The sequence below is a fragment of the Crocuta crocuta genome, unplaced genomic scaffold, assembly GCF_008692635.1.
Source record: "Crocuta crocuta isolate KB4526 unplaced genomic scaffold, BGI_CrCroc_1.0 scaffold64, whole genome shotgun sequence".
NCBI classification, from domain to species: domain Eukaryota; kingdom Metazoa; phylum Chordata; class Mammalia; order Carnivora; family Hyaenidae; genus Crocuta; species Crocuta crocuta.
Window position 1 is genome coordinate 9,647,085 of NW_027530640.1, and position 14,505 is coordinate 9,661,589.

Here is a 14,505-nt window from a genome sequence, read left to right on the forward strand (position 1 = left end):
GGATTATACTCTCCTCCATGAGGATGTTATTGGATATGTAATAAGTTAACTACAGCCATTCAGTCTTATCAGCAGGTAGTTTCTGTTTCCCTTTCATGCTTACATAAAAACTCTGCACTAAGTCACAGCCCAGAAAGTGGGTCTTAAACCAAAAAGGACAGTCTCAAAGCCTCACAGAAAGAACTGGACCACGTTTGATCAATACTTCAAGTAACAGACTCATCACTGCACTTCCAAGGTGGTATTTCTTGGACAATTGCAAGATGATAGGAGAGACAGCGTGGAGTTTGGGGGTCTCTCCAGTACAGAGGCAGATGACTTCATAAAAGCAAATTGCTGACCCAAAAGCCAGTGGAACAAAAAATAATTATACAGGACTACAAGAACTGATGAAGGAAATAGAATTGTGATTACTTTGGGATAGTGTTGGCATCCCTTCCTACTGTTGTCATTTCTGATAGGTATAGGAGGCCCCTTCTCATTCTTCCTGATTTATCTTTTACTATTAACCTGGTTGTTCATGCTTTTTCAAACATTTTCAACAGAAAAAGTCTTAAATGGCTTTCTTGTTCTCACTGACCTTTCAGGATTCACAAACAATACTCTTTGCAGAGTCTCTTTATATTAATACTAATGTAGGGGCGCCTGGGTGGCTTAGTCGGTTAAGCGTCTGACTTTTGCTTAGGTCATGANAAATAAAAAAAATAAAAAATAAAAATAAATTAAAAAAAATACTAATGTAGTTACTTGCAAAGGTGCACTAAGAATCTGTTCTAATCTTTACCAATACATAATCAAACAAATGGCATGGTACACGCAAGGCTGTACCTCGAGTGTCATACTTGAGAAGGACTCTCATTTAATCAGGTGTGACAAAGCTCATCATTAAGAAATAAGCCTTGGAGCGCCTGGCTGGCCCAGTCCGTGGAGCATACAACTCTTGATCTCAGGGTCAGGGGGTTTGGAGCCCCATGCTGGGCATAGTGCTTACTGAAAAAAATAGGAAAGAAAAGAAAGAGGTGCTGTACTTCATTTGGAGAGCCAGAAAGCCTTCCCAGAAAACCAGTCTGTTACCTCATCATGGCAAACCAGGAAGCCTGAGCAGATTTGGAGGCCCTTGAGGAGAGATGAATTCACCCCCTTGTACAGATACCACAGGCAAAATGGTGGAGGTGACTTGCTGGGCTTGGTTTCTTCGCCTCAGAATAGAAGAGTAAATAAAGGCAGTAAACAACGTCACTAGAATAACAGAGACTATTGTAACTTTTTAAGATTATTAAGACATCCCCACGCAGAAGTGAATTTTCTGGATCCTGCAGATGCTTCACACTGAAAGGTTTTAGGTTTTCTGGCTGCACTTCACAGGGATGCATGTCTATGAATGAACATTTCTCACTGCAGTTACATCAATGAATCAGGCTCAGACACAGTGACATCAGCTCTGTGGTAATCAAGAGGGATTTGCAGAGATTAGTGGTGACCACAGGGCTGGTTTACAAACTCCCTCCATATTCTGAGCCAAACCTTCCAGAGAGCCTCTTTTTTTAACTTTATTTATTTATTTTGAGAGGGAGGGAGAGAGAGACAGCAGGGGAGGGGCAGAGAGAGAGGGAGGGAGAGAGAGAATCTCAAGCAGGCTCTGCACTGATAGTTCAGAGCCTAATGCGGGGCCTGAACTCACAAACCATGAGATCATGACCTGAGCTAAAATCAAGAGTTGGAGGCTTAACCAACTGAGCCACCCAGGTGCCCCCCAAAGAGATTCTTAACACAATATTCCTGTGGTCGCCAACGTGAACAAATGCACATTCGAACATCTTCACCTGTGTGCCCTGGAAAAGGCAATATGACCCACAAAGAGGGGAATGCATAAACACACACACCCTGATCATTCTCTCCTGTTACCACCAGAAGATGTTTTAGAAGGGGCATGTGTGTGCATGCGCACATGCACACACACACACACACACACATACATACACACACACATACACTAATTCACATAGAGACATGTGCCACACTTTTCATGCAACAGCAGCTACAAGGTAGAAAGCCCAGTTCCACAGAAGGCAAATGCAAACTTCCATCTTGGGTCTCATTAAGAAAGGCTCAAAACTGGGCCATGGCCATTGGGATGGCCTTACTTTCTCCATCACTGAAACACTCAAATAAGTCCAACCTTTCCTGTCCCTCTCAGCCGTGGAAGAGAAGCAGCTGCCCCATGGAGAGGTATTCTCCTTTCATGTGCCCCTCGGCCCATGTTGCATTCCAAGCAGAACATGTTAATAAAGAAATGACACTTGCGGGGAAAAGACTCTCCACTGCTGTGACGTCTCTACAGTCTCTGTTTTGAAATTTGGCCTTGAGAAGTTCAAAGGACTTAGAGATAAAGTTCAAGGAAGACCAAGATTCACCCCAGGGCAGACCCTGGTCTTAGAGGCTAAAAAGCCTGCTCTTCCCATGCCAGAGCCAATTCAACCTCTAAAAGAAGCTAGTGCATATCCTGGTCTAATAGAATTATTTTCAAAGACTCTCAAGCTCTTCTTTTTCCTTTTAATGGTAGCTGAAGGCAGTTCAGTTCCAAGTCCCGACACAAGCTGTAGTACTTGCCAAGTCTGTCCCTTGCACCCTGCGTGGGCTCAAACAGCTGTATTAAATGCCAGGTTCCTGGCATAAGGGCAGAGCTGGGCCACGTCAACTTCCCTCTGGGGAAGCTCCTGTAATTCCCACTCACCATTTTTCTCCGTCTTGTGTCTTGGTGGCTCAGGCTCCGGGAGACATGGACAGGGCCCATCACAGAGGATGGTGAGGCTCTTGGCAGTAGAACAAGCATGGAACTCCAACTTACACTGCAAAAGAGAGACAGAACAGGCTTTAAGAATACAGCCAGGGGAGCCCGGGGGACTCAGTCGGTTAAGTTTCTCAGTCTTGAGATCAGCTCAGATCGGGATCTCATGGTTTGTGGGATCGAGCCCTGAGTCAGGCTCTGCGTTGACAGCAGAGAGTCTGCTTGGGGTTCTCTCTTTCTCTCTCCCTCTCTGTCTGCCCCCTCCTCTCTCTCTCTCTCTCTCTCTCTCTCTCTCTCTTTCTCTCTCTCTCTCAAAATAAATAAATAAACATTAAAAAAGAAAAAAAATGCAGCCAAGCAGACAACTACTTGCCTTCCCTAGGAAACCACCAATGCTTCTCCAACTAGTTAGGCACACAGGGAACAAAGACAGAGAACAAAGGTGTCCATCTCACGTAAAGGTTCGAACTGCAGGATTCTAAGTAAGAAATGGCCTTTTCTGTCTTTCCAAATGCAAGAATAATGTCCAAAATCGCTACAGAGCACTGTGGGGCTTACTTTAGTCAATGGTAAATGCAAATGTAATTGCTAACATAATAAAAGTACTCATCTGAAATGACATCTTGGAGTCCCAGGGGTCCACAGAGAATCACCTCCCCAGCAGAAGGCCACCTCCCCATGCTTCCTGACTCCTACCTAGGGTGCCTCTGCCCCAGTGCAGCACTCCTAGGCCCTCTCAGCTGCTCACACGCTCTTCCTGGGCCGGGGGGGGGGGGGGGGGGGGGGTGGGCAGAGTAAGTATCTAGTGAGCACCTCTGCATGGTGTATGTGAGGCCCAGCCCCTTCCTGTCTGGAACAAGCGAGGAGTGAATGCTTTTGCTTCAACCATCCCAAACCTGAGCTAGTCTTTCCCCCAGAGGATGCCTGTGGTTGCCTCTAGCCTGGGACTGGGTGGAGGCACCCACTTAAATCTCAGGTTCAGTGTTGAAGCCAAAGGCCAAATCTCTTGTCAACCCTTGATCACCAACAGCAGTAATGTGGCCACTTTCTGCCAGTTTCACTCTTTCTGCCACTCTTATTCTCAAGTCTCAGCTGATCCAGGAGACAATCCAGAAAGGATTTTCTTTAGAGGTGCAAGAGAACACAACAATTAACAGCATCTTTAGTCTCCTGATATTACGGAAAAAATAAGAGACCCAGAGATGTTAAGTAACATGTGCAAGTTCATGATACTCATAAAGGGTAGACTTAAAGCTGTGTCTGACTGCAGGGCTAGACATTTGCTGGTCCCGCATCACTGTTTCTGCCATGGGGATGGGCTTCAGAGAGCAGACATGCTGTACTGTTACCCCATGGTGCTACCAGCCTGGATCTCAGTTGTCTGACAGTTCATTCCTTTTCCACCAGTAAAATTCTCAGGATCAAGCCCTGTGTGTAATCAGCCTTCTGCAGAGGCCCATGGGCCTAGAACCATGTTTCCATCCGGTGGAGGCTCAAAGGAAGAGGAGACGGGCAAAATTTACTGAGCACCTACTTTGTGTATAATTCTTATCAGGGGCCATGGGGAATCTTTTAAAAGAAGGGAAAGAGAGAAAACACAAATGCATACTTCCGACAAGGCCAGTGGCCTTTGCAAAGCAGAGCACATGAGTTCAGAAGAACACAGGCTCATGGTGAGGGCCGAGCTATTCAGGTGCCATATGGATTAGAGACCTAGGGCAAGAGTATTTCAGACCTGGTCCTAAATGCACTGGAGTCACTTGGTGTAACTCTGTCACCCACACAGTGGCTGCCCGTGTGGGGGGAGAGAGAAACAGACAAGCCGACAGGGTGATGACTTCCTATCAATGCAACTTCCTTTCGTTCCTGTTTGTTAGGTGTCCAGTACATGCCCAGTGTGGTAGCAGCAGCGGTAGGGACAGTATGAAAGGGAGCCCTGGCCCAGCCCTCCAACCTCAATGGACTGAATGAGGAGATAAAAAAAGGCCACATCCTTCTAAAGCCATGTGGCCAGGGCTGTGAAGGGCGGCAGGAGTCGTGTGTACATAGGGATATGGCACAAAAAAAGACCCACAGGAGTAGGATGTGCCTGCGGATCGCCAGATGGGCAGAAGATAAGCCAAGAGGAAGGCAGGAAGGGGGCAGGTGGGCCGCCCGTGTTAGAAGCTTCTCCAATAGTGTAGTCTGCGTGCACGTGCCCAGAGCTAGAGAGATGACTGTGGCCAGTCAGTCCTCCTTCTACTGCCCCAGTGCTCTGGAATAATCCTGCTTAAGACGAGCAGTTCTCCAACTATTTTCTCAACAGAATTCCTAAAGCTCATTTGGGGGAAATAATACATTTGTGCATGAAAATGTATTTTATAAAGGCAAAAATTAATACATTTACTATTAAAGCCTTATCCTACTGTTACTATGATCACCTGTTTGTATCTGTGATACACTGTCATACTCTTCCCAAACATTCTCCAGTCACTGTGAAAGAGGAATCTATGCTTTGCTCATCGCCACATGGGAAAATGGGCTTCCCCCTCCCCTGGCCCCGGTGACATCAGTCCTCACCGTGTGACTTGTTCTGCCAGTGAACTGTGAGTAGGCATGACAGGCCAGGTTCGAGTAGAGGTTTCAAGAACCACTTCCTGGTCTTATCACCCCTCTGATTCTTTCCTCTACCATGACAAGGACATGGGATAGATCAGGGCTGCTCCTCCCTCTGGCCTGGGGCGCAGAGGGCAGGGTCTGGAGCTGTAGCTAACCCACAGCTAGCATGCAACATGAACAAGGAATTAATGTCTGCTCCTGTAACAAAGCCACTGATGTTTAGGGGTCCTGTGTTACCATAACATCATTTAGCAAAAGGTAACAGCAGTGACTTCCTACTAGACCGTAAGGTATTTACCAGCTAGAAAAGGTCTCAGTCACTGTCTTAGCCCTGGCACATAGTAGGTATTCAGTAAATAGCTGCTAAATGACAAAGGCAGAAGGTGGTGGTGCCCACCGTGCTGCTCTAAACCTGTCCTGGGGCCACCAGGAGTGGCCAATCTGCCCGTACAAGCAGTGCAGGGGCTGGGGCTTGGTATTCGGGCTCTTCACGGTGAGGCATCCTTGACCCGCACCTGCTGCTTGGGTCCTCTCTGTGAGCTCCACACCCAGCACCCGGTCTTGTAGCCTCCCCAGTGACCCCCGACTATCGCTGGAGCTGGAACCTTCTCCATCTGCTTCTCAGCTGCCCAGAACACCCATTCCCCTGGGTGGCCTGGCCTCGCCTGAGAGCCCCTGTGGACTGTGATTCTAGTAACTCAGCTTCCTTGGCCGGTCCAAGGAACCCCCTTATGTACAGCCGCTGCCACAATCTGTGGAGGCAGGCTGGCATCGACCCTGACCCAAGGGAGGTGCCACCACAGAAAACAAGTTTTATCTGCACCAGTGAAAATCCATGTTTCAAGGGCACAAATCCGCTTTTTTATCTTCCAGGACAGTATGTGGCATTTAAATGAAGCTCAAAGGACCAGAACTCCATTTTTTATAAAGCTCAAAACATGCTATTTAGAGATACCTATAAATGTGTAACTACATATGAGGGGTAGGGTGGCAAATACCAAGACAGCGGTTACTTCTGGAGTAGATGCAGGAGAATGGCGTCAGATGGGAGCCCACAGAAACGCTGTGGAACGGAGAATGCTTTATTTCACAAGCTTAGAGGTGGATTCTGAGGCTTTTCTTTTGTTTCTGGGCTTAGCAACTTGGATAAATAAGACACACATGTTTGTGTATCAAGTTCGTGTATCAAACATCTCACTGTAAAATATAAAACAAAGTTTCTATGCTTCTATCAAAGTGATGACCAAGCTCTACCCATGCCTCTCACCTCCTGGGGGAAGTTGCTAAGTGGAGTAAGTAAGAGCATATGTGAGTACCTGCCGGTGAGGGGACAGGGCACCCAGCTCTGAACCCGAGTCCCAGACTGTCACTGGGCAGAGCATCCTCAAGGCACCTCATACATGTCCCCTTTCCAGAATGCTTCACAAAGTCTAACCCAGGAGGTGACTCACCCAGTCTCTCACCCACCCTCCATCTCTCCCAGGTTTCTGCTGGGGAAGAACAATTACAGAAGCCAAAAGGGGGGTCACTACACCAGTTTTACTCATTGGGGCCAGAAAACACCCCATGTATAGAGCTTCCTGCTAGACTGAGCTGCACAACCTGACTGAGACCTTCACCCCAAGCAAAGGGTGAACTCCAACGCCTTCTCCCAACCCGCAGGAAACACATATCCAGGAAAGCCCTAGCCCTAGCTGGGAAAGCAAGCCTTGTGGATGCACAGGTGGAGAATGCACAGACCTGGCTGGGCTTTGCACAAGGGTGCCCTGGACTGTGCACACACACATCCCAGAAACCCAAGGCAGGTGTGCTAGTCCTTGAGGACAGGGCTGCCAAGGGAACAGGGCCAAGAGACAAAGAGTCAGCCCGTGTTACTTTTCCAATGCAGTGATCCTGCGAATATGTTCCTGACCCCAGAGACACTGGGCTCCCACCCACTGGGACAGAAGCAGCCTTCCTTGGGCAAGAGGAAGCAGGAGCAGAGCATCAGAGTGAAAATCCTCACAGAGAGACCTGAGGAGGGAGAGATAAGTGTCTCCTAATGCCACAGAGACATCACTGCCTCCTTTCCCAAATGACAAGCTTTCAGGATCACCACATCTCCTTCTCTTATAGTGTGTTCAAAGCTGGAGTTACAGGGGCACCTGGGTGGCTCAATTGGTTAACTGTCTGGCTTCGGCCCAGGTCATGATCTCATGGTTCATGGGTTTGAGTCCCACGTCAGGCTCTGTGCTGACAGCTCAGAGCCTGGAGCCTGTTTCTGATTCTCTGTCTCCCTCTCTCTCTGACCCTCCCCTGCTCATGCTCTCTCTCTCTCTCTCAGAAATAAATAAAACATCAAAAAAAAAAAAAAGCTGGAATTACAGACTGGCAAAATCATGGATGGTGACTACTTTGCAGTAAGGACTTGCTCAGGTAGTATTTATCCACTTCCCCCACATCCACCCTGCAGGGGCCAGGGAAGCAGGCGGTCATCCGGGCTTGGCTACCTGTGTCAGAACAGTGTCTGCAGAGCTCCAAGTTAAAGAGAGACGACTGGGAGCCTACCTCTTAGAATCTGTGGCTTAGAGGTAGGTAAGCAAAAAAAATAAAATAATTAAAAAATTAAAAAACACATAAAGCAACAATAAAAAAAAACTTCAAATTGACATTCTTAGGAACTGATAAAGGGGCATCCATAAAAATATTTTTAAGAAAATATTGTGGGGAGAGAAGGGAAGGAAAAAGGCATAAATGAATATTTCGGATTTAGAGTGGGGAGCCCATCATTTACTCAAAGCTCCCAAAGAGCCAGGGCTGACGGCATACCCTCAAGCTCCTCCACCCTAACAGAATAAAGACACACTGAATAAACAGAGAGACTCCTCACAAGGTCACTGTCGCCTGTGGTGGGGGAGCCCTTCCAGCCCTGGCGCATATCCAAAGTGAGTCTAAGCACAGAGGAATCACCACTGCTCTGGCCCCCGCTTGCCCTCTCAAAGAGAAAAGTTTGCACATTGTATTGTGTATTATATCCCTCAGAAAAGACATCTGGGAGTCTTAACCCCCAGAATCTTACAGGGTCTTTACGGAGATAATCAACTTAAAATGAGTTCAATAGTGTGCGTCCTAATCCGGTAGGTTTGGCATGCTTATAAGAAGGGGAAACCTGGACACGGAGACAGACACAACGAGAGGGCAGACAGAGGTGTGTAAGACAGCCATCTACAAGGAACGCCCGAGGCTACCAGAAGCTAAGGAAAGGCAGGAGACAGATGATGGCTCACAGCCTCAGAAGGAACGACACTTGCCCACACATTGGCTTCCAACTTCTACCTCCAGGGCTGTGAGACCGGAAACTTCTATTGTCTGAGCCACTCAGTTTGTGGTACTTTTGGTTAGTACAACCCTGGCAAATTTTTAAAAACAGAGAGCTTCTGAGGAATGGGAATGCCTTGTCTTAGGTTTATAAAGCACAGATTTTTGTGCCAAGATGACTCAGTTCTCCTGGAAAGAAAAAAAACAACATGGAAAAGCAGCCTCAGGATGTTGGGCAAGTGGACATACAGAACTTGGCCTAATTATATCACCTGTGACTCATGGACAGTAAAGAGCAAGTATGAAAAATTCAAGACTTTATATTGATTTTATGATAACCTAGTTGAATAAAGAATTAGCTATAACTCTAAAGGAGGAAAGCCTAGAAAATGGGCAATTAACAAATTTTCACCATTGTATGGGAGCCCACATTCTTACAAACACAAATACAATTATAACTTCCTGAAGCATCTGCACCCCTTGACCTGCTAGAAAAAAAAATGCCTTCCCCAGTCATCACAGAAACAGAGAAGATTGAAGGAGCTGAAGATTTCACAAATGGGCAGAAATATTCAAAATGTTGACCTACTTAAAAATAAATGTGCTAGCAGATTTCCCAACCAATCTTTCCTTCCATTTTGCATAACACACCAACACGTCAGAATGAGTGAACGTTACTGCAAATGGCCAGTAAATCTTTCTCTGCTGTGATTTGTAAAGCAAAACTAATAACCTCTCTCTGGTTCACTGCTCACACAGGTCTCCACTGAGCACATTTCTCCACCACACCACACTCTTTGCTTTGCTGTGCATGCTTTGGGTATTATTTTTAACATTTTATTTAAATTGCTTTCTCCACTCTATTTCATCAACCAATCATCTATTTTTAAACCAGACTGTTGACAGTTCACAGTTGACAATTTTGTTCACAGTTGATAAATTCTGATTTGTTTTTATTCCCCAAAAATCATGTCAAAGAAGGAGGAGGGAGATAATCTCATGGCGCTGTTGGCTTTAATAACTGGGCAGGAATTGAGTGGCTGCTGACTACACAGTATCCCTTGGCAGACGAAAGAACAGCTGTCCGTCTCTGTCCAGGGCTTCAGCATCCCTGTGGTCATCTGGAAGGAGTGGTGAAGAGAAACAAAAGAGGGGTCTTTGGTCTCATTCTGAGCTTTATCAAACATACATTCATGTATGTGTTCCTTCTGGCATCCAATACATATTTATTGAGCACGTACTATATAGTCCAGGCCCTGTAATAACAAGACAAAAACTGTTTCCATCAGCAGGGTAGGTGCTGATAAGGACTGCAAAGAAACAAAGAAGAATAAGAGAGAATAATGGGGAAGGAATGGTCTATTACATGGGGTGATCAGGAAATTGGCAAGATGACATCTGAGCAGAGAAAAGAATAAAGGGACCCATGCAGCCCTCCAAGGGAAGGGAGGGGACTCCAGGCAAAGGTCCCGAGGTGGAAGATGCTGAGTGCGGCTGAGAGTCATCAGGGAAGTCAGTGCGGCTGTAGAGGAAGAAGCAAGGAGGAGGATGGATGGATGAAAGGAAGCCTGTGTGTGACTCAGAGCTCAGTCTTGGGCTCTCTCCCTCCCCGGCCCTCACACAGACACACACATTACTCTGAGTTAAGAGTTCCAAAGAAGGCAGAACCCTACACCTCAAAACCAAGTTACTAGAAATGTAGAAAAGGAAAAGCTCACCTTTACAGAGAAATGCCAGCTAAATAATTTGAGAAGGAATGCTAGAATTAGAAAATCATTTGGCAACTCCCTGTGTAATAACTAAGCCAGGAAAGGATCATTTGGTGTTTATTACAAATAGTGGGTAAAAGTACTTGGGGAATAGGACAGCCAAAGAGTCTCAAAGTACCAGCCACAGAACAAACACCTCACTATTAACCAAGGAAAATGTACATTTTCGATAAAAAGACATGGCAGGCACCCCTAATGCAGGGACCAAGGGGACCATTCAGCATCACTAACAGAGGGACTGGCTGGCACACAATTCCTTATGTGCCTTCTGCAAAAGGAAAGACTATACAATAGTGCCTGTGAGGCACTGGTGCCAAAAATGCTTAACGTCAATCTATTTGTTAGAAAACAAGTCCAAAATTGAAGATGTTTTAGGGGCGCCTGGGTGGCTCAGTAGGTTAAGCATCTGACTTCAGCTCAGGACATGAACACATGGTTCAAGGGTTCGAGCTCCGCATTGGGCTCTATGCTGACAGCTCAGAGCCTGGAACCTGCTTCGGATTCTGGGTCTCCCTCTCTCTCTGCCCCTCCCCCACTCATGTGCTCTTTCTCTCTCTCAAAAATAAATAAATGTTAAAAAATTTAAAAAAAAACAAAAACAGAAAACCCTGAGGGAAGTGGGTCACTCTTCCAGATTAGAGGAAATTAAATAGATGGAACAAGTGCATTGGGTGAGGCCTGACTGGATCTTGAAAAATCAGAGTTACAAAAAGCTATAAAAGACATTCTGGGAAAGTCTTCTGTGGTTTTAACAAGGACTGCATATTACATGACATTACTGGATTATTGTCCTCGTAGGTACAGTAATACCTACTAAAGTGGTCATATAGGAGAATGTCTGTTTCTTTAGAGGTGAAGTATCTTAGCATCTGTATTTGTTTTTAAATGGTTCAGGGGAAATGCGTGTATGTTACACAGAAAGTACAATTTTGGAAGATGTTAGCAACTGCCCAATCTCAATGATGGGTATACAGGTATTCAATTGCACTGTTGTTTTTATTTCTTCCATACATTAATACTCACCAAACTAGTATCTCCACATCCTCACCAATACTTGTCATTTTTTGTCTTTTTGAGTTTACCTATTCTGACCAGTGTGAGGTTGTGGTTTTGATTTGTGTTTCCCTGATGATGAGTGATGCTGAGCATTTTTTATGTGTCTGTTGGCCAAAAGGACATCTTCTTTGGAAAAAATGTCTACTCCAGTCCTCTACCCATTTTGTAACTGAATTGTTTTTTGGTGTTGTGTTGTACGAGTTCTTTATATATTTTGGATACTAACCCTTATTTGGATATATCATTTGCAAATATCTTCTCCCAACAGTGGATTGCCATGTTGATTTGCTAATGGTTTCCCTTGTTGTACAAAAGCTTTGTATTTCACTGCAGTCCCCAAAGTTTCATTTTGCTATCATTTTCCTCGCCTCAGGAGACATATCTAGATGTTGGTGGGGGTGAAAACTTGGTACAGCCACTGTGGAGTTTCCTGAAAAATTATAGAATTACCATGTGATGCAATAAATCCACTATTGAGTATTTACCCCAGGAGATCACTAATTTGAAGATATAAGCATTCCTATGTGTATTACAGTATTTATAAAAGCCAAGATATGAAAGCAATCCAAGTGTTCAACAGATGAATGGATAAAGAAGATGTTTTATATATATATATATATACACATATACATATATGAATACTTACACACATGCACACAAACACAATGTAATAGTATTCAGCCATAAAAAAGAATGAGATCTTGCCATTTGCAACAACATGTATGGACCTAGAGGGTTTAATACTAAAGTGAAACAAGTCAGGCAGAGAAAGACAAATACTGCATAATTTCACTCATATGTGGAATTTAAGAAACAAAATGAGCAAACAATGGAAAAGAAGAGAGAAAAGAAAGAGATTCTTAAATGCAGGGAGCTGGTAGTTACCAGGGGAAGGTCATGGAGGATGGGTAAAGTAGGTGAAGGGGATTAAGAGTATACTTGTCATGGGAAGCCTGGGTACCTTGTCTGTTAAGCATCTGACTCTTGATTTCAGCTCAGGTCATGATCTCACCGTTCATGAGATCGAGCCCCATGTCAGGCTCTGTGTGGAAAGTGCAAGCCTGCTTGGGATTCTCTCTCTCCCGCTCTCTGCCCCTCCCCTGGTCATGCTCTGTTTATCTCAAAAGAAATAAATAAACAAAAAAAGAAGAGTACACTGGTCATGATGAGCACTGAGTAATATAGAGAGTTACTGAATCATACTGGACACCTGAAATTAATAACACTGTATGCCAAATATACTTCAATTAAAAAAACAGAAAGATTATGAAACCAATAGCTAGAGAAAAATAAATGTAACTTGCTTTGCCCGGTGGTGCTAGGGGTTCTTGCGAAAACCAGTCCTATTTGCTCCCCTGGACTGTTCCCCCTACAGTGTGTGGGCAGTTCTACTGCAATGACTTGTCCTCCTGTGCTTCCCTACCAGGGGGCGAGCTCTTTGAGGGCCGTGAGGATCCTGTTTCCCACTGTCTGTAGGACCTGGCCTGGAATTAGAAAGAGCAGGCCTTCACCAAAGATTGGTTAGATCAATGACGAAGGTATTTCTGGAGCACAAATTCCCTTCAGTGACATAAGCAAGCACTACTGAACCACAAAGGCTACACACAGGTGCACTGGAATGCGGCATTTTAGATCCGGCCAAGACTCTCTTTTGTGTTGCACATGGGAAACTGAGGCTGGGGAAAGACACACATCTTGTCTTGTGGCCATGGTCTTGAGTAACTTCCTTACCTGCTCTTGATCTTCTTTGTCTTGCCACCAATTTGCCAAACCCTTTTTCAGCAAAGGAGGAGGCAAATTTTCGTCTGGTTCAAGTACAAATTCTCCCAGGTTTGTGTTAAGAGGCAGAGCTGAATAAACAGCCTTGAACTTGTCTAACAAGACCAGTGGAACGTCCTGCATGTGAACCGCCAAAGGAAAGGGCAAGGCTCCACGTGAGGGAGCCTCAGGAGAAGATGACAGGCTGCCAGGGACAGGAGTGCAAGGGGGGAGAGACACCCCACAGGCTACCTCTCCTGTCCCACACAGTCACCAGGCTCATTGCCGGGGCCAGCTACTGTCCCTGGTCCATGCTTTATGTGCCCCAACATCACACACACCGGGGGCTTCCATGCCTCACCTCTGCTGCTTCTCACTTCTGGGACTCTGCCCGGCTGTCTGCTCTGCCTGAAGTCCTCTTAAAGCTAGAAAATGTTTTCAAATTTCACAACTCTGTGGAATTTCCTTCTCTATCTAGAATGTGGGGGAGACAGCACAGATGTGGGGAGACCTGAAGTTCCCAGGCTCTGCTTCTTCTCGGCCTGCTGGGGAGACTGCAGAGACCCATGGAGAAAGAGCTGCCAGGCATGCCCCAGGAGAGAGGGGTCCATGTGCAGCCTGGCCAAGCATGCGCTGGAAGCAGCAGAGAGCCTCACATCCAAAGGAGCTCTGGAAACAGGGGCAGTTAAGGGTCCCTCCCAGTGTCCTCTCATCTTCTTCAGGCCTTTGCTTAGAGTGCACCTTCTCATGGAAGGCTTCCTTCTCTTAGCATCCCTGCACAATCACAACCCAGCACACCTGACCTTCTCATGCTGTTTTTCTTGTTTATATACATATATATATATACACACACATATATATATACAAATGTGTCATCTAACATACTGTATGGATTTCTCATTTGTTCCATTTGCTTGTGTCTCTCTTTGCTGCTAGAATTTTATTTCTATGAGGACAGGGATCTGTGCTCTTTTCACTGCCATATCCCAAGTCCCAAGCACAGTACCTGGCATGTGGCAGCTGGTAGGTGCTTAAAAAACTACATAGGTAAAAGAATAAGTGAACAAAAGCAACGGCCTGTGTGACTAGCAGACAGCACGTCCATCCCATCCCCAGTCTTTGAGTATGAACAACAGCTGAGCTGAGGGACAGGAGCCCAGGAAGGAAGCAAAACTCACAAAGTGACTGAGGGTAAGCTTCCTTCCAGCCCTATAGGAAAGGGGTTCCAAGTAGAAATGA

The 14,505-nt window shown here is 45.7% G+C and overlaps 1 protein-coding gene across 2 annotated transcripts in view; it reads right to left on the reverse strand.

Annotated features, from left to right (window-relative positions):
- SPOCK1 (SPARC (osteonectin), cwcv and kazal like domains proteoglycan 1) overlaps positions 1-14,505 on the reverse strand; it is a 498,253-nt gene that overhangs the window by 80,445 nt on the left and 403,303 nt on the right. For both annotated transcript variants that reach the window (XM_077768682.1, XM_077768681.1), the window contains exon 6: positions 2,735-2,849. In XM_077768682.1, the coding sequence (XP_077624808.1) occupies positions 2,735-2,849 (115 nt within the window). The remainder of the gene's footprint in view (positions 1-2,734; positions 2,850-14,505) is intronic.